The sequence below is a fragment of the Brachyistius frenatus genome, unplaced genomic scaffold, assembly GCF_029030835.1.
Source record: "Brachyistius frenatus isolate BFR_SWC_R1_liver_20210118 unplaced genomic scaffold, ASM2903083v1 Contig_41, whole genome shotgun sequence".
In the NCBI taxonomy this organism is placed as follows: domain Eukaryota; kingdom Metazoa; phylum Chordata; class Actinopteri; family Embiotocidae; genus Brachyistius; species Brachyistius frenatus.
The window spans coordinates 1339888-1367213 of NW_027210640.1; the positions used below are offsets into that span (position 1 = coordinate 1339888).

A 27326-nucleotide genomic window follows, 5' to 3' on the forward strand; every position below is an offset into this window, starting at 1 on the left:
GTAACAGATCCTACTTTAGAATTTTTTTTATTATTAAAAGATAAAACAAATATAGTTGTACTCGAAGGGATCTCAAGCCTCCTCTCTTCATTAGTGTTGAGTTATTTCACTGATCAGTGCAATACCTTAGAGGCGCACCCACAGGAACATTCACACTTTTATGCACACAGATAAAAAGATTTCATCAATTTCTCTGTCTGCCAAAAAGCTGGTTGAAGTGTGCTGAGAGGTGGAAGCTAAGGATAGTGGGGGAGGCCGTCCACAGCCCTGCAGGAAGTGATTTAATGTCCAAAAAGACACGCACTTGTTTTTGCGCCGTCTCTTTCCTGTTGTGCTCTGATAGGGACTTCCTCTCCCCAGTGGGGGTGGATACGGTATCATCCGTCCATCCCACCCACCCCCACTCATCCACTGCTAGCGGAAATGTCCTTATGCTGCTGTGCCATCCCATCAAAAGAATTTCTTATGCTCTTTGGACATCAATGCATCAATAGACCATGAGGGAGAAGACATTAATATTTGTAACTTTGTTTGCACTGGTGTTTATGGGAACATTTGAGCGTTAACCTGTGAGTGCACTATGTATTGACCCGGGGAGCCGGAGGGCTTAACCCCAGCTACGGTAACACCAGGATGATCTCTTCCTGTCTGCCCTAGTATCTCTATGACCAACTCCCTTCCTTCCCGCAAAAACACACAGAGATACATCCAACGCCACACAAACACGAACACACACACACACACACACACACACACACACACACACACACACACACACACACACACACACACACACACACACACACACACACACACACACACACACACACACACACACACACTCTATCGATGACTGTTGCTCAAAGTTGAAACTTGGTCTATTCCTAATGTCCACTCTTGGTTTTGTCTGTTTTTTGTATCTTTTTGGGGATTGCATGAATACGATCCAAAACAAATGCTGCCAACAAACTTAACCCAAACAGTACCTCAAACAGTAAAAACAAAACTGTACACTGTAAGCTTTGGAAAGGTAGTATTGTATTTGTTGTAGAGATCTTGTACTAGATCACTGTTGATATCCTTGATATCTTTCCACTGCCTTTAATTCCTTTGTTAAGACATTTTCAAACATAAATCTGGGGGTTAAACTTGAGTCCCACGTGGCACCACACCCAGTAATTACAACAACAACCCAGTTTCCAACTTTCCCATGCCCATTCAGAAGTATTTTTTTTTTACAAATATAAACAATTGACTTCGAAATCAACTAACTACGTGTTGACTGGAAGACTTGAAGTGTTTAAGTTGATCGTCTCTATCATCAATGCTTAACAACGATGTCTGGACACAAGCCGTCTTGGTGATCAAATCCTGTGACCGTCCATTAAGACAATGCTCGTAAACCATTAGGACAACCAGTCACCCAAAAAAAAGATTAAATCTTACTTACCAAAAAAGACTAACTACAATTCACAAGAGTAAGGGATTAGCTTGAAAACATTTCTCTCTCTCTCATCTCTAAAAACTGAAGGTAAAAGTCAGACAAGAGAGTCATACACTGTGCTGATTTAAATTGATTTTTAGCTAAGCCTTTTCTGTATAGCGGCATGAACTGCCTTTGCTGTATGGGTGTGTGTATGTTCCAAATTCTCTGCATCGTTTCCAACAGTGACCAAAGCCTCTCATGCCACAACGCTTATCTGCTCTACTCTCTGTTGAGTGATTTAAAGCTGACTATCACACACACACACACACACACACACACACACACACACACACACACACACACACACACACACACACACACACACACACACACACACACACACACACACACACACACACACACACACACACACACACACACACGTACAGACCGACCTACCTACCTCCTCTCTTACTCATTCATCCCATATACCAATACACTTGTACAGTATTAGTCACTCGTACACTTCCATAGTTGGACATGTGCACACATTCACCTACAGATGGAGGAAATAGGCTCAAAGCTGCCTGTGTCTGTGAAGGATGTGAGGTGCAGTGATGGCACATTAACGATAGGACCCATGACAGCAGTACGCATCGGCCTCACTGAACAAAGCATGAGGCCAGCTTTTAATTCAATGAGGATTGTTTGAGTTAAACAATGGCTCTTGGCCCCACTGAGGGTAAGAAAAGGGTGAGAAAGGTGAGTTTGTCAGTGATAGCTGACTGGTGTTTTTGTGTTTTAGGCTACGGATGATCCCGTGGGTTCGATGGGGTCGTGGATCAGACGTATCACTGTGGCGCAGCGACATCCGCTGTTTTTCAGGTAACTAACAAATAGGCTGACAATGACTGGGCTGAAAAGAGAAACACAGCCAGACATGATCACTATGGAACCATAAATACTATTTAGAAGCATTAGTCACACATGTTTATATTTGGGGATTTTATTTTTGGGAAGAACATCCTGCAATGAATAATAAGTACTGTAGTGAGGACATCTTCCTCAAATGGTATTTGGAAACAATTTATGAGTGCTGTTAGTGACAATATGGTCACAGTACAGTCACATTTAACCAATAGTCCATTGCTAATCACACATTTCAAAAATAGCAGCAGATACTAAACAAGACTGAAGTCTCAACTGAAGAAACGACTCGTGCTATTTATATACCAACACTGTTTTGAATGGATTTGGATATTTCTAAAAGTGCTTTTAAACTCATACTAAACTCACACTGTACAACAAGGTAAGGCAACAAGTTGAACATTTGACAATTCATTCCTTTTTTTATCCAGACTATCTGGCAATGAAACAATCAGAAAATCCGCAGCACGGGCTCCATTGTCCATTGTACATTTCAACCGATCCCCATTTGGCGTCGTGCGAGAGAGGTGTCGCCCTCAATCGCTCTCCCTGTGGCGGGGTAGTCTGGCACGGTCAAAACACCCCTTGGTCAGATCCAGACGATCCTGTCTCCCTCCAGCTTAACCTAAGCAATTCACCCCCGATGGGCTGCCTCAAGGATTGAAAGACATGACATTGGGCTACACGGAGAGGCCAATGTGATGTCCCAGTCCTGAGACACCAGCTCCCTTACGCCAGTGCAACATTGTCAACTCTGGCCACCCTAAGTGCACCTCTGACACCCAACTGGGGGTTCAATGTCTGTGTGTAAAATAAGAATGCGTGAGTGAGGAATCTCAAGTCTACTTTCAGGAGCCAGCCCAATATTTGACCACTTTAAAATCACCTTTTAATGACCTTTTAAGAGAGGTTTGTTTGTGATCATTTTTGAGCATTTGGCTTCTGCTGATGGTTTACATTTCATTACCTAAATCCAGTCCAATAAAACAGCAGCACTTTCAGCATATGCCAGCATAGATTTCCTTTAAAGGACTGTAAATGCTTTAAAAGATGTCAGATGTGCATGATCACCAATACTTTGTAAATGCCACAAACTAGTATTATGTGATTCAATATATTCACCGACACAAATTAACTAAATAGAAGGAAAAACTGTGTGGCCCTTGAGTGTTTTTTTCACTCCAGGTTTTGCATTCCTCACAGTCCTTTTGGTCTATGCTAATGGCGTCTACTCATGCAGAGCAGCAGGTCTTAATGAAAAACCTTTGGCTGGTGATCAGTGCTATTGATCAGCCTGAGCCCCAGCTTTAAGCAGGGCTAATTGATCAATCACCACAGGTTGCTTCGGATTAATGGAACATGACTGGTGCCCCCCAAAGGCATACCCACATCTCATGAAGTGTGTGTATGTGTGTGAATGTGTGAGATAGAAATATTCAACATGCATACGATTATGTGTATTTGTGAGGGAGTAAGGATGCACGAAAGAGTATTAGATTACCCTCTTCAAGTTAAAAAAAAAAAAAAAAAAAAAAGATTATGATTGATTAAAACTACACAAAACAAAGTAACACTTTAACTGATAAATAAGTGAACTTTTACCACAAATACACAAAATCTTCCCTAAATTCACTGAGGCTAACAAAAGTGAAATTTTTTAAAGAATTAATATTTAAAATACTTCCTCTCAACATGAAAAACAGACAAGTTAGAAGGAGTAACTTCCTGATAGTGGCATACCAGAAAAAAATTGTCGGCAACTATATAATTCTGTGTTTCCATAATTAGTGAAGTGCAAAACACGTTTAAACATCTACGTTTCTGTTTTATATCTATTGAAATATTACAAATGTGTACAATTGTATGCAAAAGTCTGTGCCACCCTGGGTAAATAACATATGTTGATAGTTTTTGAAGGAAGAAAAATAAAAAATAACCCCTGCAGCAAACACACATTCAAATTCAAATGTTAATCAACTGATCTCTAGATTTTGAGAGATCCGTCTGCATTCATTTATTTCATTTGAAAAGGGACATAAATATAATGTCACAGATTTTTAAATGTTATTGGTTTTGTGCTGTTATTAACAAGACCACCGTAGGTTTGCTTGTGTGTTTGTGTGTATGAGTGACATCCGTCAATGAACAGACTGATCTGACATCTGAGGTATTCTGTGATTTTGGGCTCCACTTAATATCAAGGGCTTTCAGGCGTGAGACTGAACAATGCTTAGTTTAGGATGCATCTTGGACTCGACTTCTGTGGCGTTGATTGAAGCCTTGTTTCTGTGTGTTAGTTCTGGTCTTTCACAAGTGCCTCTGAAAAAATTATAAAAGTACAGAACCAAGAAGTAACTAAAACAAATACTGAAACCAATGAAGTCTATATAACACATTTACTGCATACATTTACAAATAGTATAAATAACAACTATTTTTACAACAAATTGGAAAATCGTAAGTCATTGTTTAGTTTGAGGGACTTTTAATCAAACTGTCTGTAAAAAAAAATAACAATAAAACTTGTTTCCTGGCTTAAAGAGCTGCTGACCTACCCACGGGGAATTTCAGGACAGCTGACTTTCTCAGGAGAGCTTTTGAGTCACATACTTGAATGCTGTTTTAGAGATTTTTTTTTCACTCTGGCAAGAATATAATACGACTATAAAACATTTTTACCATAAAAAAAATGATTAATCAGATATTAGCATCAGAATCCCCTGATTAATTTAACTCTAGTGAATATTTTATGAGTGTTGCTAGTCCTAAACTGACAGATATGACAGAAGCAGTCTCCCTGCCAGGAAGGACTAAAGCACAGGCCAAAACAGGAAGCCTCAACACACACACATACACACACGCGTGCACACACACACGCACACACACACACACATGCACACACACACACACACGCACGCACGCACACACACACACACACACACACACACACACACACGTGCACGCACACACACACACACACACACACACACACGCACGCACGCACGCACGCACGCGCACACACACACACACACACACACACACACACACACACAAGTTCAAATCCCTCCCATTGATAACTGACAGGCTGACTGGCCAATGGAGGATTTGGGTTCGGATGTGTGCGTAGGGGTGGACTGGAGGTTCCAGCTGGCCTGTCAAGGGACTCCCAATCGCGTGTGAATGCTACTCAGAGGGAGCTGTGGCTAATGTGTCCAACACTGAAACACTCCACAGGCTGGATGAAAAGGTCACCTCGGGTGAGCTCAGCTGGACAAAACCAGGAACCGGGTTTTCAGTTCTATGAAACAGACCACACAAACCTGTACAGTACGGATTCATTTAAAAAGGCTACAGTATGTTTTCAATTTATGTAGAAAACAAGTGCACAATAAATTATTATAAAAGCTGAAAAAAATAATATAATAGTAATTTGAGTGAATTTAAAAGCAGTTTATTAATTGGAAGATAGGCTAAAACATATACTCACTGTAGTTACTTTTTACTTGCTTTTAAATCATAATGCTTTGGAAACTTTCTGAATGTATCTGAAACATAAGTATCAGATAAACTGTATGTCATATTTACAATGTATATTCTGCGTCATTGCTCATTGATAAACAAGTCACTCGGGTGGGGAAAAAAAAACGTTACGCTTATAGTTTAATAGGATTACAATCTGAAACTGTAAGGAAAAAAATTGATTTGACTTTGAAGTCCATTAACACCTCGAAGACACGAAACGCCTGACAACAGTATGAATTCAATAATCAAATCATTAATGAAACACAGCTGAAAACAATTGCTACACTTATCATTGATTGCATTTGGACCGCATGACCCGTGAAAAGAAAACAGTAAGCACCGACCAGTACAGAGCCTCCGACTCCGAAACCACAGGACCAAAACGACAACGCACACCATCTCCGCCTCCTGTCATTTAGTTAACCTTGACCAACTAACCAGCCACACATCAACAACTCACACCCTCCTATCTTGACTCACACATTCAGTGGAATGAGACCACACTTCCAGCCAATAACCTCTGGTGTGAACTTAATTGTGTATACTCAGGTATTGGGTTTCGGACCGTGCCTGGGTCCCACAGTGCTCAAAGAGAAACAGACGCTGTGAACTTGACAATGAGTGAGAGAGCGATAGAGTGAAAGAGAGAGAGAGAGAGAGACATGGACCACCCAACGGCTGTGAAGAAAAACAAAGCTGGGTGGAGAGCATAGTCAGCTTCGATCAGTTTAGAAGCAGGACCGTTGAAAGTTGTTGTGCGGTAGCATTTCGCCAAGGGTGGAGAAAGTAGAGGAAAGGAGAAGGTGCAGTGCTGGAAAAGGTCCATTGATCTTGGAGTCTGTTTTAAGCAGCATTTACCTCGAAGAGAAAATACAAAATCTACCGTTTTGTTTTGATTAAAACGCTTGTTTTATACAAAATTAAACTAAATCTCCTTATTACTTTATGACCTTCAATGTACATGGCTCCTTTAGCAATCAACACAATACAATTGCTAAGAATTCACATTTTTTTCTCAACATTATATCACGATATTTAAAAACTTTACTCCATGAGGGAGAAGATGGCATCAGAATTGAAAAGCACTGGACTGGGGGTTTCAAGAATGAGGACATGGCCAGCTTTGAAGCACTAGAGATGAAGTGATGAACACTCTCACCTCTGCTCAAAGTAATTATTCATTTGGCCTTAAGCAAGATACTTAACCTCGTATTGTATGAATCTAAAGCACAAAGCATGTTCAGTTGAGATGTAACTCTAGATGTCAGGTTTTCTTCAATTCAGGAAACAAAACCTTTTAAATTAATAATAAAAAAAAAAACTGTTGAGGGGAATCTGTAGTAATGTGTGATGTGGTTCTGGTGCTGGCCACCAGGGGGACGAGGATATGCAGAGAGGGATGGAGAATTCATTTAACTGGAGACACAGTCAGGCATTGATGGCTGTGTGTGTGTGTGTGTGTGTGTGTGTGTGTGTGTGTGTGTGTGTGTGTGTGTGTGTGTGTGTGTGTGTGTGTGTGTGTGTGTGTGTGTGTGTGTGTGTGTGTGTGTGTGTGTGAGAGAGCAAACAAACGAGAGAGAAAAAATAAATTCTGCTCAACATTGTGGGAAGTTTTGTCATATAAAATCACTATATTAATTCATTTGAGATGAGTTGGTAGAATCATGACGATTTACATGGTAAAGTTTTGTGATAGTTTTAAACTGCAAAGCACCAAATTATGTTTTTGAAAAAAATCTATGACAAAATTTCAATAGTGTCTATATTTTTTAACAATATAAAATGCATATGAAATGGGTCTTAAGATGACTAAAATTATTAGCAACAATTAAATCAGGTAGAACACTTTATCTTCAAGATAATTTATGAAAAAAATGTAAACACATTTTACTTTACTTTTTATGTTTATTTTTAGGCTAAAATGTTTAGTTTTTATGGCACTAGGGCCTTAATTAATCAAGTTTTTTTTTTAAATATATATTTGCTATAGCATTAAAAGAGGAGCGTCACAATTGAGTAGGGTACGGATCATAAGTATTTGGAGAGTTACACATTTTTTGTTCTACAGGCACATTCAATCTGAAATAAAACACTGGATATAAAATGACCAAGCATCAGCTTTAATGTGAGTAGGTTTATTTTTAACATTAAAATAATTAAAAGTCCTGTAAATTAAGCTTAATCACACTGATGTGAATCAAACTGAACTATACTAACTCAGTGAGAGAACTGAGACTTCTTTAAATATGTTAAACTAATACAGTAATTGTTAAACCCATGATGTCTCTTTTTGACCGAAGGTCAAAGATCAAATTCCACTGTTAAGCCGCTGAACTTCCCAGTTAACCTCAGTGTTGCCTTGTAGTGTACACTGAATGTGTGTGTAATAAGTATGTTACCTCTGTGGCCAGATGAGTGTCTTTGGAGGTTTGGCTCAGGGGATTTTCTTTTGTCTGTGGAGCACAAGGACTGGACAACTGACCTGAAGAAAGACATACACACAGAGTTAGATCTGTCAACAGCTCCTGAATACACAAATACACACACCAGGACACGTGCTTGGAGCAAGTAAGTGAACAGGGGGTATCTTAAAGTCACACTACAATGAATAGTAACATATAGAAGATCATAATTTATATATTTGAAGTTAACCCGTACATTCTACACAACCCATATCTTGTTACAGAAAAATCACAACACTGAGGGTCTGACTTATCTATTTCATATTTGTATTTAATATAAAAAGAAAGATCATGTTCCAGGGAAGGAGTAGTTTTAGGAATTTAACTACTTAGTGTCATTATATCACGAGTTACTTCAGAATTAAGTTAAAAAAAAAACACATTGAAAACATTATATTCAAGGTCCGGTATGTTTTTACACTTTTCAGGTGTTTTGTTTGCATCTGTAATATCCTTAGAATATATTTTTGTGGTTTTAAGTACCAAAAACCAAAGGACCAAGCAGGATGTTTTGTGTCTGTCTTCAGGGTGCATTAATATCAATATCTTTTCTGATTGGCTGGTTCTTTTCTGAGTGACGCACACCCAGCCCAACCACAGGTTTTGGTCTCAGTCTTGCATAGCTTGGTGACCGCTCTGTGTTTTCTTCGGCATACAAGTATGGATAGTGGGCTGTGCTGAGTGCGGACATAATGTATGATGTGAGTTTGAGTTTCTGGCATCACAAACTCACAGAAGTCCAAACGGCACAGTTTGTGAATACAGGTTGTGCATTTCTCTGCGTTTTGACACTTTCACAGTACTTACAGTGCACATAGACCTGATGTATATTCAATGTATACAATTAAACATTAATTCATACAAAATGTGACCTTTAAGCTATTTAACACTTCAAAATGTGAATAGAGAAAAGAAAATACTAATTATGTGTACAGGCACTGGTTACACCAAATGGTGAAAACTGAGCAAAACTATATAAATAACTAACAAAACAAAATTATTTTGGAGTCCATGTGAACCTTGAGTCAAATAGTTAAATAGAATGAAAATGATCCAAGGATTTCTTCCCTGTATGTGACCTGTAAGATGCACTGATCTCAACCAATTATAGAAGGAAACAAGACAGAATTACAAAGGATGGCCCAAAGGTGGAGGATTATAAATTGGAGCCAATTAGAGCAGAAAACAAAAAAAGCAAGACAAGCATGGCTAATGATGCCATATTCATCAACTTCTGACATTCATCATACATTTCAGGCACTTAGCTGATGCTCTCATTTGGACTGCCTTACAAAGACAAGAATGATGACAAGATACTGTCAGTATTGTTCAAGGACACTTCAAAAGGCCAGATGACTGCTAATGGACACCGACATTACTGCCTGAATGGCACCAATAATTACAATGATACCGTGATTGATCACGTGGTGAATAAAACACGTGTGGGAAATACTTGCATTTGCAAAATTCAGCTCCAGTGGATCCTCTCTCATTTCTGCTCAGCCAATGTACAGACTATTAACACGAAAACAATCATGACATTTTTTTAAAATTATTTTAACAATGTAACAGCTGGCCTTAAACAGATTACTATTAATTAAAACTAAACCAAAGTTATAGATTTAGGGACATTTTTTGACTGTGGACACAGATGTACCACTGATTGCTGGTTTAATCTGTTTGTATATGATACTTGAGAATATTTGGTCCAACGATTAAGACCAAACCATTCCTGATTGACGAGCTGACGTCAGTCAGGAGTGGTTTAACAAAGTATAAAACACTTGTACTTAAAAAAAAAGAAGCATAACTAAGTATAAAATAAAGACGATATGGTTAAGTGACATTAGAAAACTAGGTAACAGATTAAACAAAATGTATTATCGGCTAATTTATCACGCACCTCAGTTTTTTTTTTTTTTTCACAAGAAGCATGTATGAAATGTATTCAACAATGCAGTCCTCGTGTAATGAGAGGAAAAATAGGTGGCTTAAAACAGATGCAGGATTGTAAAGGAGACTACCATGGTAGCCTTATAATAGTCTACTGTTGTTGTTAGCCTGTGGCTGCTGACTTTTTTGTATTCATTGTATGGTTACATGCAGTTTAACAGTAACCAATGACTTTGTAGTGATTAAACTGTTAATTGTAGGATGACATGATCCTTCTGTCACAGCTTTGTAATGTCAAAAATATTTGTTCCATTTGCGGATTGGGTTGATTGGGTTTCCAACTGGGGTGTCCATCCACTACAGCAATACCAGAATGATGTATATTGGTTAATGACTGCGAGTTTAGAAACTAATAAATATGTTTTTCTTTTTTTACAGGTAATGGTAAATGGTGAAGAAACTCGGCCTTTACATTATTCATGTCCAATGCAATCCAACAATCTGTATGTTAAACACATAGATATGTGGACACAATCGGGACACAATCTTGGCGGGTTTATCATTGTCATGATCCCATCCGCCCCATCTGTCTGTCTACCTGTCTGTCTCTCTCTTCTCGTTCAGAGCCTGTCATGACGGCTCTCCCACATGCCCCCTGTCTCTGGATTAATCTCCCTGCTTGACTGCTGATCTGAAGGTGGGACGGCCACCATCCACCAACAGCAAAACTAATTTCACTGTGTCACTGCATGACACTCCCGCCCACCATCCCCACTAAGCACCCACGCATGCACACACATTACAAAATATCTTCATCTGTCTCTGTCTCATCTACATAGAAGAGGGCAGGAGGGCGGGTGGCTAGTCCGAAGGAGAAAGGTCAGTGCACTGAAGGAGTTCATCATTCTGAGATGTCAGAGCTGCTCTTTAGGAGAGCAGAGAAAGGAGGAGAGGATTGAAGGCACGGAGTAACACACAGAGAAGGGAGGGGGTCTATTTTATGTTTATCTAGTTATTGGTCATCAGCCAAAGATTCGTCATGGCCTACAAAGTTGGCTGGCATCCACTGACTAAAAATCAGTCATCATACTGTTTATGTTTTATAACCATGTGTTGTCTTTGATTGTATCCTAATTATAAGAAAGCACACACACACACACACACACACACACACACACACACACACACACACACACACACACACACACACACACACACACACACACACACACACACACACACACTTCCTACTCAAGCTACGGATGGTCATTTGGTGTCTAAAACCACACCAGAGGGTTTATTGAAACACCAGAAGCTGCTAGTCAAACACACATAAACACACATTCAGTCATTCAGAAATGATCACACAATGCCTCCACAACACTTGGCTGGCGTCTGGCATGAGGTAAACAGCTTTTAATAGCATCAAACCCACTTCAGTTTGTTTGGGACCATCTGTCCAGTCTATTGTGTTTCTCTGTTACGGCTCTTTGGAAGCCCATCGGGGGACAGCTGATGTAAGGAGTCTTACAAAGGTCTCAGCCAGGCCCTCGGGATCCTGCCACACGGTGTACTATCTATTCCTTTTCTGTCTGTTTCTTCTCTCTTTTGTTGCGACATAAAGTATTTTTTAGATCTTGGTGGAGCAATCTGCATCTTCCAATGGAGCTATGTCAGTTTACTGCAAGTAGAGGAATCAGAACAGGAATTTATGTGCAAATGTGTGTCTGTGATGGGGGGGGGCAGGCTAAAATGCAATATTTTACAGACATTAGAAGATACAGTGAAAAGTCTAAACTATTAGTTAATCGCATTAACTTTGTGGGGAAACATTCTGCACTACAAAGGATAGTTATGAGCCTGTAGTTTACAAGTGTTGACCATTAATTGAAGGATTAATACAGGACAGACACCTGACACAGTGAACGCAACTGTTAAAACAGGTAGAACCAAGCGACAACCAAATTGCCATCACCCATTGGTTTGTGAACATCCATTATGAAACCTCGAGTTTGGATTTTGGCCGTAGCCATATTGCTAGTTCAGAGTGGTTTTGGGCCAGAAGTGACCATATTTGAACGAGCTGGCGGGACGGAGCGGTGGATCTGACTCGATCTGATTGTACACCCGACGATACTACATCCCGCCCACCAATAGTGGAAAGCTGGCTGTCCAGCAAACAGACACGCCCCCAAAAACACAACCTTTTGAGGTGTATTTTCTAATGAATGACGGTATTATTTTCAGATGGACCACCAGAAAACTACTAAGAAGGAGTGACTATAACTTGTAGAAAAACATTTATTGACGTATTGCATGAGACAAGTTGAATGGGAGTCTGTGGAGCCAGAGGCTTTTTGGAGCGAACCTCTGGTGGCCCTTGCTGGTATTGCAGTTTAAGGCACTTAAGGCCTCATTTTTCAGACCCGGAAGCTACGACCACATTTATATACAGTCTATGGGTAGAATTCAATTGAAAGGGAACTTTAGTACCTTGGTGACATACATAATACACCCTTTAATGCTAATATATTCTCAGCACCACCTATAGATTACTCCACCCACTTCAGAATTTGTTAGTGTTTATAGATAAATACCAGTGTGAATACAAGGTGCTTTCCTAAAAGGTTGAGGGGTACATTGGAGGTGAAGGGGTGGAGGTTTGGGGGGGTTGAAAGCCAGGTTCAGGAAGTTTTCACTCCTTTTTTTCCCAGTGTGCCCCTGGCCTCTCCAACTTCCAGTCAGACATTGAAAAAAGCCAGATGCAGGGAGGATAATCACCACCTAATAAGAGGCTATATTGAAAACAGGCTGGCGGTCATAGACTACAAGCTTAAAATGCCTGTGCGCACACGTACACACTAACAGATACATGGACATACACATGGTCAGCTGAATGTATATGAATGCATATAGTTAGGGCAGGTGTAATTATGGTGCACGATGACAAACTTCAGAAAGGAGCAATCAATCTGTACACATATGGACATGGATGTGTACAAAAACCAACACACCCACATACAAACACACACACACGTCCACACTAGACCTGGATCCTTTTTCCTTCTTCTGACTTTAGTCCTCTACCACCATCCTAGAAAAATGTTAGCATATGGCAAAAATACAAATAATTTCATGATAATATTTCAATTATCAATTTAGAAACAGAGAACCGGATACCACAGGCCTTTGTGCATATAAGTGTCTGTTTTTATGTGACTATATGAAAGAATATGAGGCCAAGTGCAGAAATGTCAACTCTGAAAAGTATAAGAATTCCACTGAACCTTAGGGACCCGAAGCTATATTTTTCACTTAACAGTTATTTCTGGTTCGGATATAGTTTTGAAGTGAAAAGTGAAAAAATATATATTTTATAACAATTTCCAATAAAGACTAGAGGAATACGATCTTAAAAAGAAAATACAACAAAAAAAAAGAAAGAGAAAAAGAAAGTACAATGGTATCAGCAGACCAAATGTCTTTCAAGCTAAGCATGTAGATATTGTATGAACTAAGATTGTCTGTGAATGAGGAGCATGTGAGTCAGGGAATCTTTAGAAGAGGGGAAACTTAGTGGGTAGGAGAAGAAGGTCAGGGAAGCTGCCTTAGAGTGGACACGACTCTGAGTTTGAGGCTGACAGCGGGAAAGAGTGAGGTGTTCGAGGCATGATTATGATAAATGCTTTTCTTTCACAAACATGTGAAAAGCAACGACAACAAGTGTTGACTCTGCATAATCAGCTTACTAACCTTCTCTTGTAACATTTGTATGCCCGTGTGATGATTTTGCATGATTCAGTGTTTTTAAAATAATAACTCTAAGGCCATCTGAAAAAAATCATAAACACACTGCCTTGAATTTAAACTGCAAAAAAAAAAAAACCTCTTTTAAACATACAGTGTGTGACTTGAATGCACACATGCAAGCTCCTATTGTAACACTCAAACAATATCTCTCCCCCTAAATATATATTCATACTGATAATCCATCCATCCCTTCACACATACACATAACACAACCATTCGTCCAAATGCACACATCTCCGCTGAGTAACAGCACACCCAGTGTCCTGCTCTTACACCATCAGCAGCATCAAAAAGGAGAATCTATATTCTCCCCTCTGTCTTTTTTTCATTTGAGTGACTATGAGCAGCGGCAGCAGCTGCAGCCTCTCTCCCTGCTCGTGCTCACTCAGGGTAAGGCAATAGGTTTAGCGGGTGAGGAGGCGAGGCAGATTTATGGTGGTGGATGTGACCTCTGGGGCCGTAACACGGTGATGGGTGAGTGGCTCTCAACGGTAAGCTACTGGCACTTGACAAAGTGCCCGAAGCAGAATGAATTTACTTCTCTTTTCCTCAATCATCAAGCAGCCACTGCCCTGACCCCCATCCTGACTGCTATAACAAGATCTCCCATCTCACAAGGGCCTGAAAAATTTACTGTCACATCTACTTTTCAATGAGCTCAAGTGAGCACTTCTTTCACCTTCAGCGGAGCAGGTGCTGGTGTAGAGGAGGGCTAACCTGCCCCGGCGTGGGTTTGCTTGTGTGTTTTATGTGTGGTATATGTTTGTGTGTGTGTGTGTGTGAGTGAGAGAGAGAGAAAGAGCGAAAGAGAGAGGGGGATACACATGTACACTGGTCCACTCACTTGCTCCCGCAGTCACTGACTAATGTACTCAGACCCTCACAGATAGACACACTAACAAGCTTTAATACAGTATTTGCAAAATACAAGATGACAGGAAAAAAAAGAAAGACAAAGATTCTCACACACACACACACACACACACACACAGAATAAGGTTGCCAGACAGGGACACAAAGGGCACAGCTATACGGATGTCAGTAGACACCTCTACCGTTTATATTAGAAGTCAATCTACCTTATCACATCTCTTATACACACACAAGCACACACACAGGGCATTATGAAGTCTGTGTGTTTGCCAGCTTTCATCAGCTTGATGGCAGTAGAGTAGGACTTAATGATCCTGATATTTTTATTTTATACGCAGTCGATAAATCTCGGCGCACACACATTTAAATTTCACCTTTCTTGCACTCCAGTCGCTGAGGTGAAATCACAGTGAATGTGACAGAGAATAAAGTAGATCAAACTAAAGATCACATTAAAGTTCAGACACTCTTACATTATAGAAATGACAAACATTCTTTCATTGAAATTTTATTTTGTTTGGTAATTTTTTTTATATATCGGTCAGCAGTTAAATTATGTATTATTTTTATTTTATATTTAGAAAGCAAAAATGTGAAGACAACCCGGTCTTAGTCAAGTTCTGCCTCGTCCAGATGCGAGAAAAAAAAGAGGCCTGGTTAGGGTTTTGGCACCAAAACTACTTGGTCGGGACAAAAACAAGATTTTGTTATAGAAATGATTTGCCTTATCCCAGACTCAAATCTCTGTCATGGGTGAAGTCCTGAGTTTGATCCATCCAACCACCTTCAACCTAACGCCACACTCTTTAGCTTTAGTCCTTTTGTCACATGACCTCGTTCTTCGACCCACCATACACACCTGTACCTTTCATACTAACACGAAGGAGAACGTGACAATGACATGATATCCTCTAGTGGCCTTATGGGTATATTACATGCTTTAGCGGAATACCATGGTGTGCCGAAAGTGACTTTAGCTTAAACTGACTTAACAGCATTAACAGCTTAAAATTGACTCAAAAGAGAAGAGCTATCACAAAAAAAAATGTTACATCTGGCATTTAATGGGCTTTCCTCTTGATATCTCTATCTAAACATACCTGACACAGCTGACATTTAATCTGGTCTCCACAAACAGACGTACTGATTTACTAGCAAAAGGAAGAGAAAAGTATCTGGTGATCGTTCCACTTTACAACACTACAAGGTTTAAATAGTTACTGCATTACATTGTCCGTGGATATAACCGTTACAGTGCCAATCAATAAACTGTATATTAGACAGGGAAAGTTGGTTATACCAACAATTCATTTTGTCAAGTTTAGTCTTTAAAATGTCATAAGTAATTCAGTCGCTTTTCTTTTATGAGCCGACTCTCACCCACTGGGGTAATGTTATCATGATGAGCCAATAAAAATCAATGATTAAACATGTGTAATTTTCCAGAGACAATGTATTAAAATTTATCGTCGCTCTCTCTCTGGCGAGCCATCACATCAGCCCTGCAGCGGCAGACACTCTGCGGGTTACTACTGAAAATAAAGAAGGGCATTAAAAGCTATTCAATAAGCCACTGTAAAATTGATCAGGCTATAAAAGCTGCTACGCATCTGCTTCCCCCATCAACCCACCCACCCACTCCACATAGGGTTATTACTGTGGCGGAGAAAAGGAAAGAGAAGGAGTGACGAAGAATCACAGAAGACAAAGACTGGAGCTGAGGCAGAAGGGAATTCTAAGGAGGAAGAAAGAGAGAAATGAGAGAAGTGAGATAGAGTTTGAAACAAACAAGATATAAAGCCGAGGGAGAGGGTTATCATTGTATTGCTCCTACAGCAATCACTGTGTAATCACACAGCAGTTAAACAGTGTAATTTGCCAGTCACTATGTGAATTATTTTAAACACTTTAACATTACATTACACACAGTACTCAATTTTCCCTGTTTATTTCTTTCACTAGTTTTTTTTTTTTTTTTATCATTTATTGTTATAAGTTCAATTACACAGGGAAAGCTGTGTAAATACCTGGGTAATAGCTGGCTTGGTGCAAACACGACCCAATATCATTGCGTGAATATGGGTCTTGACATCCTCCACAGCGGATCCTTTGCATTCGTTCCATCCTACTTGGCATAGACCTCAGGTTCATTTTAACCAATCAGCATGCACCGAAATCGTCCGACCCCCCACCCCCCCCCTCAATGTTGCAACTACCTACAACCCCGTTGTTTTAATGAATGGCAACAAGCATGACGAGGTGCTTGCTGAGTGTTTATGCTGCACTCAGCGCTGAATGTTTGGCGATTTTTTTTTTCTTCCGATCAGCAAGAGTTAGAAAATAAATGCTGCGCTTGTCACTCACACCAGCCGTCCAATCACAGCAAATGAGAGGCTGGACAAACGCGGTTAACCACCGACACTGGTCACTGGTCCGCCCTTCAGAGTGGCTGTGCAAATACTAATGCGAGCCAAGTTACCAGACTGTATTCACAGTGAAGAAAAAATAATTAAATTACTGTGATAGCATTAGTTTTAGCTCGTAAAAAAAAAAAAAGCTGTGAATGATGTTGTAGTCTGTGAGTCCGTGTCTTTTTTGATCCCTCTACTGGAAGAAGTGTCATGATCGGACCAAAGGTTGTCTCTGACTTAATGTAACTTGATTTCTTTGCATGTTAATGTTAACGATGTTAATGCACAGGTAAAATCTGTGGAGTATTAACACTCTGCTTCAAGAAACCCAACAGGACACTAATGTCTGGCACCAGAAGAGATTCCGTTACGGCCTCTGTGAAAACACTGACAGACTGGTTTTGGCCAAGTCCACCAGATCATTGCAAAACTAGGGCAAATGAAGTCAAAAGAGAAAGTACATCGCTATGGAGGGAATTTTTCATCAACCTTTCATACCAAAAAAACAATGTTGGCCAATTGAACACAACATTTGGGATCACTGAAAAAGAAAGATGTCCTCATTCTCCCACTGCCTTCAGTAAGTCCAGACAACTCTCCAAAACAGGCAAACTACTCGACAATAATCCCTGAAGATTTACTGTTTGATAATCCATATGGACAAGATGCCACTTGGGCCTTTCTATTGCTGTCCTAAAATTACAAGAAATGAGAAAAATTCCACTGGCTATACGAGTGGTGCTCTTGGCTCAATCAGTGGCTCGGCAAACTGCGTTTTTCTTTTAACTTTCAATTCTCCTAAGCATCCGTGCTTCACAGCCCCTAGGGCTATTGCCTTTCTCAATCTGTCCCTGGAGAGGCAGGAGTTATGGTCCCTGTCGATTGAGGAGAAAGGGATGTTATTCCCCTGTCACCTCCTGGTCGCACCGCCATCCTCCCTGCCCTGATCTACGGCCTAGCCGCCCCCCACCCCCACCACCTTACTGCCTTCCTCTCTCCCTTTTTCCCACTTTGCTTTGTCGTAAGCTGCTGGCTATGTCGTTGCCATGGGCTGTTGAGATGAGGATGATGGAAAAATGCTCTGGGGTGGGGGTGGGGGTGGGGTGGACAAGCTGATATTGGTTTAGAGGTGCTGTTGGCAGCTGCACGATGGTAGTAGTGGTGAATGCTTCAGTACTATGTTAAGACACTTGCAGAAAAATTGGTGCGTTTATGAAAATGCACTTGTACAAACACAGTGAATACATACAGGACAAGAAGAAAGGAGGGTTTGGGATTTAGGCTGATGCATTTTTACATAAAAATATTGTATACTGCAACGATAAATAAAATACATATTTACTGAGAACGAGCAGGGTGTCCCCTCTTTGCTGGAAAAGGGGGCGGTGGCGTGAGATGGGGGGGAGCAATAAACTGTGAGACAGTCTGACCCATGGGAGGTGACCTACCCCAGGGCACATGTAAGTCCTTGAATGACACCCTTGATAGCGGAGCAGTGACAGGGTTAAACATAAAAGGCAGTTAGCTGACAATTACATGTGGTGGCTGCTAACTCCATGTCACATGAGTCCCTGTAGGTTTGATTTCACACTGGGTGTCTGACTGCTACTGAATTGTAACAATCCAATAACCTTCAAATATATAATATAAACTTTAAAGTTCTATTTAAGCTTGTTTGGCTTTAATTGAATGGCTACGCTCATTTTAATTTCACATAAAGGTAACACCACATGGGAATGTTTTAATTTTCCAAAGCGTTAGGAGAAAACATAGTTTATTTAGACATTAGGATGGCTCAGTAGAGAAAAGTAACCAGTAGACCCAATAAAATATATATTTTTAACTGGATTCAGATGTAAACAAGCAGGAGAACATGTGGCTGGATACATAGAAACAATCTCTTAAGAGACAAAACCTGGCTGCAACGTGTTGAACTTTGACTGGACATGTTTCCAAACACGTTTGTTCCAATATATTTCATTTCATTTGTGGTTTTAAAAAAAAGTTCCCAGAGAGAAAATATCTCATGGTTTTGTTCTCTAGTTGGTATAGGAACTATTGAGATTCAACAAACTGCAGACAGGCTCCCTTTAGATCCCCAACACCACCAATGAAAATCAGCACAGACATTAGTACACCTGACACATGCTCAACAGAGGACTTCGAGACCTCAGAGTGCTCAGCCTCATTTCCATACTGGTCAATGCTCAGCTTTTCTTTTTTTTTTTTACTATTATGCACCTTAGGCAAATCTTGAGTTTGTGAGGGTCTCTCTGGGTGAAGGAATAAATAAATAAGCAGGTAAATAGATGAATAACCCAGAGGAATGGGAGCCCATGCGGTTTGGCCATCCATCATATATCCTATTACCCCACACTCAGCGGCTCCTGCAGTATGTATAATGTAGTCAACCTCCGTAAGCAGATACAAATTCAATTCTTTTCTTCTGCAATTTGTTATATCTGACAACGCCACAGCTTGTGCCTTGTTGTTTCTTTGAATTATGAATAGATTCCCTTCACCACACTTTTGCCTGTGCGTGATGGCGTGGTGCTGTTATGCAGAACAGCTGTGGAAAACAAATTCGCAAAGCCTGGTACGCTTCGTAGCGGTTGGGCGAATATGCATAAACAGTTGCGCTTAGAGCCACTTAAGAACAGCCAAACGGGCTCAATATTTCTTCTTTGGATTTGTTTCATTGGGTGTGATAAATACAGAATGCCAGACTGTAATTCAAGTTCAGGAAATGCAGTTGTTTGAGTGTTTCAAATGATGCAAGAATGTTTTTGAGATTTTTCACAGCGAACAATGACACGGTAGACGATTGATTTTACTGACAATTGAAATCTTAATTCCTGTCACAGGTCCTCTTCCTCGTTTAACCATGGAACCACAAATATTACAAATACCATTGATGTACTATAAGAAAAAAAGCAATGGAAAGAAAGTGAGTCACATGATGAGAGGGAGCAGAATAATAAATAAAGAATAGAGCGCATATAGAAGTGAACAAATCAGATGTAAGAGTGAGAGAAACCAAGTTTGAGAGAGGAAGAGGAATGTAAATACATGGCAAACCGATAGCACATTTTGACCACTGCCTGTTTGTTTGGGTATTTACACTGTGAGGCTACAATCAAGTCCTCAAAGCTTGAACCCTCATGACAAGAGCCCATTTCAGGGCCACACAAACCCCGAAAGTCATATCCAGTTATTTGTTCATCACTTCAAAATGCTAAAAGGATGCAGGGGAAAACAAAATTAAATTCATGCACGCAGAGAAGTTAGGGTAAGATAAGTCGTGAGGAAGTGATATTTTTTTGGGACTTGGCTGAACTTTCGAGCCATGTTTGGTTAGAGCAGATGTAGAATTAGTACACATCACTTTGCATCAGCGAGACGTTGAACACAAGCTGCCGCTCAGAGGCCAAATACCGCTGTCACACAGACACACACATGCACACATCACCTCTACTGTCCATGAATCAACTGTGGTAATTATCAGTGTGATGTCAGTTCCCACAGGAACAGATTTCTCTTTTTATTCTTCCTAAAGCATGATAGGTGTCCCCAAATACCTGTGGCCTGTTAAAAAAGTTTGTACTAATAGAAAATTGTATTTGTACTAGGCACTACATGTGTAAGGTGCAAAACAGACACACACATGCACATTTGATTAGTGTTTATAATCCAGTACTGTTAAATTCTGCTCCACTAAATTACAGATATTTGTTTTACATTTGAAAAATACTGTAATTATAAATCATCACTTAATACTCTGGGAGAGCCACACACATTCATGCATTGTATACACTTGAGTCACAATCAAGGACATTTGGAATAATAATATACTCTGTCACAATAATAGACTTATGCATGCATATTCAATTGTGCAAAAAGCATCCAGAAAAAACACAAACATAGAATAATCAAGCAGCAGTCAAAACAGCTGGTTTGATTTAGTTTAACTGCAATATGTCCCATTTCCCAGTATTTGTAAATGACTATTCAACTTTTTAAAAAAAACAGTCTTTATATATTTTGGACGTCATGGCGGTGCATATGTTGATGATGACAATGGTATTTGATACAAATCATAATATACAGTTTTACTTATCATAGTATGTAATACATATGACTTGTACTGCCCTGCTGGTGAAGGTGGCAGTGAGCTCAGAGACAAAGTGTTTGATCTGATCATACTTTTCCAGCTTAACATTTTATGCCTCAACCGATTTGTTCTCTGAAAACACAGACGTTTTCTTGAGCATAAATCTCTTCTGACAGCACTGATTTTGTGGCATTTGACTTTGTTAGTATTGTATCATAGGCCTATAGCCCACATAGCCCATTGCCCACAGAAGTAGAAATTAACTCAAAAGCAAGCACACAGATGAACATGCTGCAAACATGCTGTCATTCCACCAGAGAATATTTCATTTTTGTGTGTTTTTGGGGAAGGGGATCCTGTTGCATGTCAACGATCTGGGCTAAACGTGCATGACAAGTGATGGTGTGTGGGTGGAGGGAAGTAAGAGGGAGTCAACCCCATGATGGTGTCAGCGAAGATCTGTGTGTAATTTGCCGAAGACGCATGCAATAGACCGCCACACTACCTTCTATCTACAAAGCCCCTAATTGCAAGGGATGCAGAGGAACACATGTTAGGAGATGAGGAAGGGGAAGGGTGTCAGATGTCAGCAATGTGGAGGCATATGGTTCCTACAAGCTGAGTTACTTAAACTGGAAATGACACCAGAAATCAGGTTTGCTTCAAGGAACTCAAGAAGACTGCATGATACTGCACACTACCTTGTCTTCATTACGGTCACCTGGTAAACGGGTGACAAAAAGGGGGAACAGATGAAGAAAACCAACTGCCTATCACTGAATCTGTAAGTGCTTAAAACTTCAATTCAAACCACATAAAACCTTTAGTAAAATATATAAAATGATTGTGACCTTCACAGTTAGAAACAGCATCATATTAAAAAGACATTAGGGAAAAGTAATTAGGACACAATTTGTACATGAAACAGCCTGACAAGAGCTACATTTCATAGAAAAACCATCCCTGCAGTCCAAAAGAGAAAGAAGCAAAAGAGACCCAAAATTAAACTCAGAGACCTTTGGGACTGAAAGCATGAACCATAAAATGAAGATAACTGCTTGGCCGTCTTTGCTTGTCGAGTAAGACGCATTAACAAAGCAAGAAGATGACATGAGGTAACACTGGTGACCTAGCACATTATTACTGTTTAAAAGGGCTCGCAACCTTCAACTCAGCCATTGTGTGTGGCCTTCTCATCAGAGATGCAACACTCATGCACATACACAAACACCCACACAACCTTTTCAATTCAAATCCCCCCCACACTTCACCCCATATTCTTCTTTTATACCTTCATTATGCACTTGTCCTTCTCTTGTGCTCACAGCAAATATGTGCTTCACTTTGTTCAAGTTTCTCACTGTGTACCCTGAATATAACCCCCTGTCTGCTGTGGACATTTGTGCCAGGCAACTTGAGTAAACAGAAAGATGGAAAGTGAATAAAGGTATCAAAAGCAGAATCTAAAAGGAGCGGTCTGGGAGTGGCCTTGGCCAGTGCATTCTGGTTGTTGTAGGTTTTCTACCTTTCGATTGAAAAGGAAAGCTGCGGACATATAGCACCAATAATACTTTTTAAAAAAGTGGTGTCTTTCCACTGCACAGACAGCCCAGTTTTACAAAAACAGACATATTTTCAGTGGTGAAGTAACCCTTTACTCATTCGAAGATGATTACATTTGCATGTCGTAGAATTGAGTAAGAGGGGACAGAAAATGGTTTAAATAATATTACATGACAAATATTTCTGTGGATATCCTGCTGTCTTCATGTAGACATTATTTTCCCTGCTCAGTTTGATTTGTCTGGTTGCACTGGAGGTTCAGTCAGCGTACGGATTGATTTAACAACTGTGCACTGAGTGAATGAAAGAGACTGTAATAATGTCCAGGATCATGCAAATCGCTTGCAAAGGAAATGCTGTAAATCACAGTCTGAGCGGTGCACAGAGCAGCAAGGAGGAGCGATAACACACATCATATGTACTTTTCAAATGTGAATATCATTATGGCACACAAGTCATAAACCATTACCCACAGAGTATTTACCAATTGAAGACCCAGTGCGTAATGTGATATTCAACTGTTCATTGTCAAGAAATAAAACAATTGTAAAACAGAGGAGATTTTCTAGTCTAGTAAAATTTTCCTTCAAATTCATCACTGTAACTCATCTCATCATGGGAGGCTGTTAAATGAAGAAGAAATCGAATAACTGGCCCTGACCATGTTAACTCCTTTGTACAATACGTACGATGTCCTCCAATTGTATCTTTTCCATTCAGATGGCACTAGATTTCATCAACTCATCAGTGTAATGATGGCTAGACTGAAGGTTTTAAGAGGGCAGGGCACCCTACAACGCTGTCAGGAGACTAGATCAGTTGTATTCAAACCATGATCAGTCAGACCAACAGTGACCACATGATCAGAAAGACAGATAGAAAAACAACTTCATCGCAGATTGGGAAGTTGTTAAATAAGAACAGATGACTCCAAAAGTGCAGTCAAAAGCAATAACAAAAACAATCTGACTACGGCAGGAGTAGCAACTGAAGTCGAGTGGGATGACCTCTTGTGCAAATAAGCTCCAGGCTTTTATAGCGTTTCACCGTGTGAGAGGAGGAGCCATGCAGAAGGTTTTATAAACCGTCTGAGCTAGCTAGTTAGCCCCGCCTGAAAAAACCTGAGCTGAAGACGGGTGAGAAACTGTTCAGCGGTCTAACTCCACATTTCAGTGCGACAAAGTTTTCTAGCTTTGCACATGCTTTCAGCAACTCATTTCACGCGTATATAATGTACTGAGAAGCAAATCTTGGAATTTCCTTTACAGCATCTTTAATAGGCTTTGCACAAACTTGTTGGTACCGTGACAACTTCAGCACATGCTGTTATTGAAGCAAAATGGGGGCAAACAATTACTAAGATCTTCTGACATTCATGTACATTTCTTGGAGAACACTTCTTTTTTTTTGCTTTTATTTTGTAAATAAAAATGCAAAATGGAAGTATCCTCAATCGTGGTCTCAGACTTTTGGAATCCATGATAAAATGTACTTTATAGTAAAGTAACCCCTCCTTTAATATGATAAAAAAAAAAAAAGATAAGGGCTGTACTGTGTTTACAAGATCATTTTATGTACAAAATATGTTTAAGCAATAATAAGCAAAGTGACACTAAGACTAGCTTTAAATGATAGAATGAAACCAGAGATCGACCTCTCCCTTTTTCTTAGCCCTCTTTGAAACGGGTATCTCCAATCTTTTCCACAACGAAATGAGTCTCAACTCTGCAGAGTGCAGCGTGGGTCAGGCAGCTAGACTGAAGTCAGGGTGTCTGGTTAGTGTTAAAGTTTAACAGGAGATTTCTGATGTCTGAGTTTACTCAACAGGCCAGCCACTAGTCCGTTTCAGCAATGTCTTGCAGATATGCCAGCGGGGGAACAGTAGGGAAACAAATGTATACACTGCAATCAAAATGGCTCAACCCTCCGAACCTGCACATCATTCTAGTGTTACGAATACAATGAAATTAAACATCTATACAAAACTTTTGGTAAACGGTTAAGTAATATTTAATCATGCATATTTGAATGAGTGAATGATGTAGAGCTAATTATACTTAAGATGAATAAAAAAATTGTCCTTCCCTGGCTAGATTAATCGATGATCCATTGGCCCAGATAGTTACAATTTAGAATCATTATTACATAAATCAGAATCTCAAAACTAGAAGTTGGTTTTGAAATCTTTGGAAATATTAATTGTGATTTTTTTTTTTTTTTTTTTTTTTAACTATTATCTTGTAATGACAAAATTTTACTGTTGAAGGGATTTCTATGTGAATCTCAGCTGAGCAGAATCCAGTGTCATTAATAAGTTCCCAAAAACGTAACTGCGTTTGGTACCTGATTTGGACAAAAATGTTTATGACAAATTACCACAAAAAAAATATAAGAGGAAGGTGTCATTGTTCAAGTGATCAAAAGGGCAACCATAAAGCAGAATTTTGGATATAACAGGTGCAGCCTACCTTTTACCTATTGAGTGCTCAATACTTTCATTAAAAAAAAAAAACAGTGAGAAGGTTTAGCTGCATTTGTGGTACCAAACATTTGAATGAAAAATAAAATGCTGCACAGGCAAAATTTTTCTGTTGAACAGATGTTTTCCTAAAAACAAGGCTACAGGTGTTGCCCTCTTCAAAAGATAAGCAACATTAAGAAAAAAAATTATACGGCACACCAAATATTACACTTGTTTTTATTAAATCTCCTCTTTCATTCAGACAAAGAAAATTAATCACAAAATAGGTGGCCTTCCCTGTTAATTTTAACTGATGGTGGATTGGTTGTCCTTTTTGAGAGCAAGGTCAGAAGAGTAATCCAATTAGCAAGCCTTATTGAGATCTGCTATTATGTTCACTTTCAAAGACAACGGACTGAAATCTTTTGATCAACTAGAAAAAACTGAGGAAAAGTTGCCCTTATCCTCAACAGTTAGCCTTAATCAAAGTGACAACTGTAACTGTAAAGTCTACTAGAAGTTTAGAAGTAGTCTAAATTCTATTGGTAACCATTAAAATGGTGTTTTTCACAGTTAAGGTTAAAGCATGGACTCATTATTTTTTCATACATAATAATTCAAAAGGAGAAATCATGGTCACACATATATGATAATGACATTGGTCAGAGACGAGTGCCTGAAATTTACAATCTTAAAATCATCCCTTTACAATTTCTGAATACCAACGTATACCTTGACATTTTTTTAAAAAATTTCAGTTGAATGCAGGATCCCACTCTTTTCAGAAATAATTTTCATTGTTTTCAATGACACAAGGCTGGAATGTTAGAAATTCCACTGTGTGGAAGTCCCCTGAAAACATATATGTTTATATCTATATCTATAGCTCTGCAATTAAAGACAGCAACTGTTCTCTCTCCCCTGATTCCCTTTTTCTTTTGAATCCCATTAATCACTGTTACTGGAACAACTACAGTGGCCTAATCGATGAAATTATTGCAGATAAACAATAACTTTAGCTTCTGTTTCAGCAGCTAAGGGGAAAGTTAAGAGAAGCTTGTATGACATTATTAATAACAATACAATAAGATGACGAGTTCTAAATTTTTACCCACTTATTGTGGTAATAGGGTATTTTAAGTCATATTTAAAGTATGGACCCCTAACCTTACCTGAAATTTTTCATCTGAAAAACCAAGATTGAGATTTACATTTTATGGGGGGGTCAAATTCACACATTGTGTGGAAACATCTGACCAAGACCAGCCCACGTACCATTACACTTGCCTGAACTTGGACCTAACTTCAGCTGTGAGCTGTTGCAGAGATCCCACATTTGACGTTTCTCAGCAAAAGAAACAACACATGTCTAAATTTGTTTCCAGGTCACAAACATTCTTTTTTTCGGTCATTGTTCTGTTTTACAGAATTTCATGCATTTTCCAGGACTAGAAAACTGGTTTAGTAGTGCCATGTTTTCCTGGATGCAGCGCACAGTATGAATAATTGCAGTGCTTGAAATCATATTTCCAGTATAACTTTTAACGAAAGTCATGATCGTCAGTACCAGTGAAAACTGTGTGCCAAAAAGACAGTTTCACCCCCACTGCGTTAATATAAGTTAGGCCAAAAGCATGACTTGCCTTATGGTTGAATGGTATTGATCGGACAGCTCACCTCTGGTCCTCTCCTCTCCCATACCAGGGCCTGGTGTGTTGCTGCAAGTGTCGACCTCCTCCTCCTGACTTGGAGTTGTTCCAAGTGGGAAACTGACAGGACGAGAGTTGGTAACTGAGCTGGATGGTCGTGAACTGGCACAGTTCTGTAACAAAAAGAGATAGCAGTGTCATCTTGATCATTGTCGATG

The 27326-nt window shown here is 39.6% G+C and overlaps 1 protein-coding gene across 1 annotated transcript in view; it reads right to left on the reverse strand.

Moving 5' to 3' along the window:
• LOC138623035 (adhesion G protein-coupled receptor D2) overlaps nt 1–27326 on the reverse strand; it is a 92308-nt gene that overhangs the window by 11453 nt on the left and 53529 nt on the right. The window contains exons 22-23 of the mRNA XM_069702294.1: nt 27137–27281; nt 8275–8357 (exon numbers count right to left, since the gene is read on the reverse strand). Of these exons, the coding sequence (XP_069558395.1) occupies nt 8275–8357; nt 27137–27281 (228 nt within the window). The remainder of the gene's footprint in view (nt 1–8274; nt 8358–27136; nt 27282–27326) is intronic.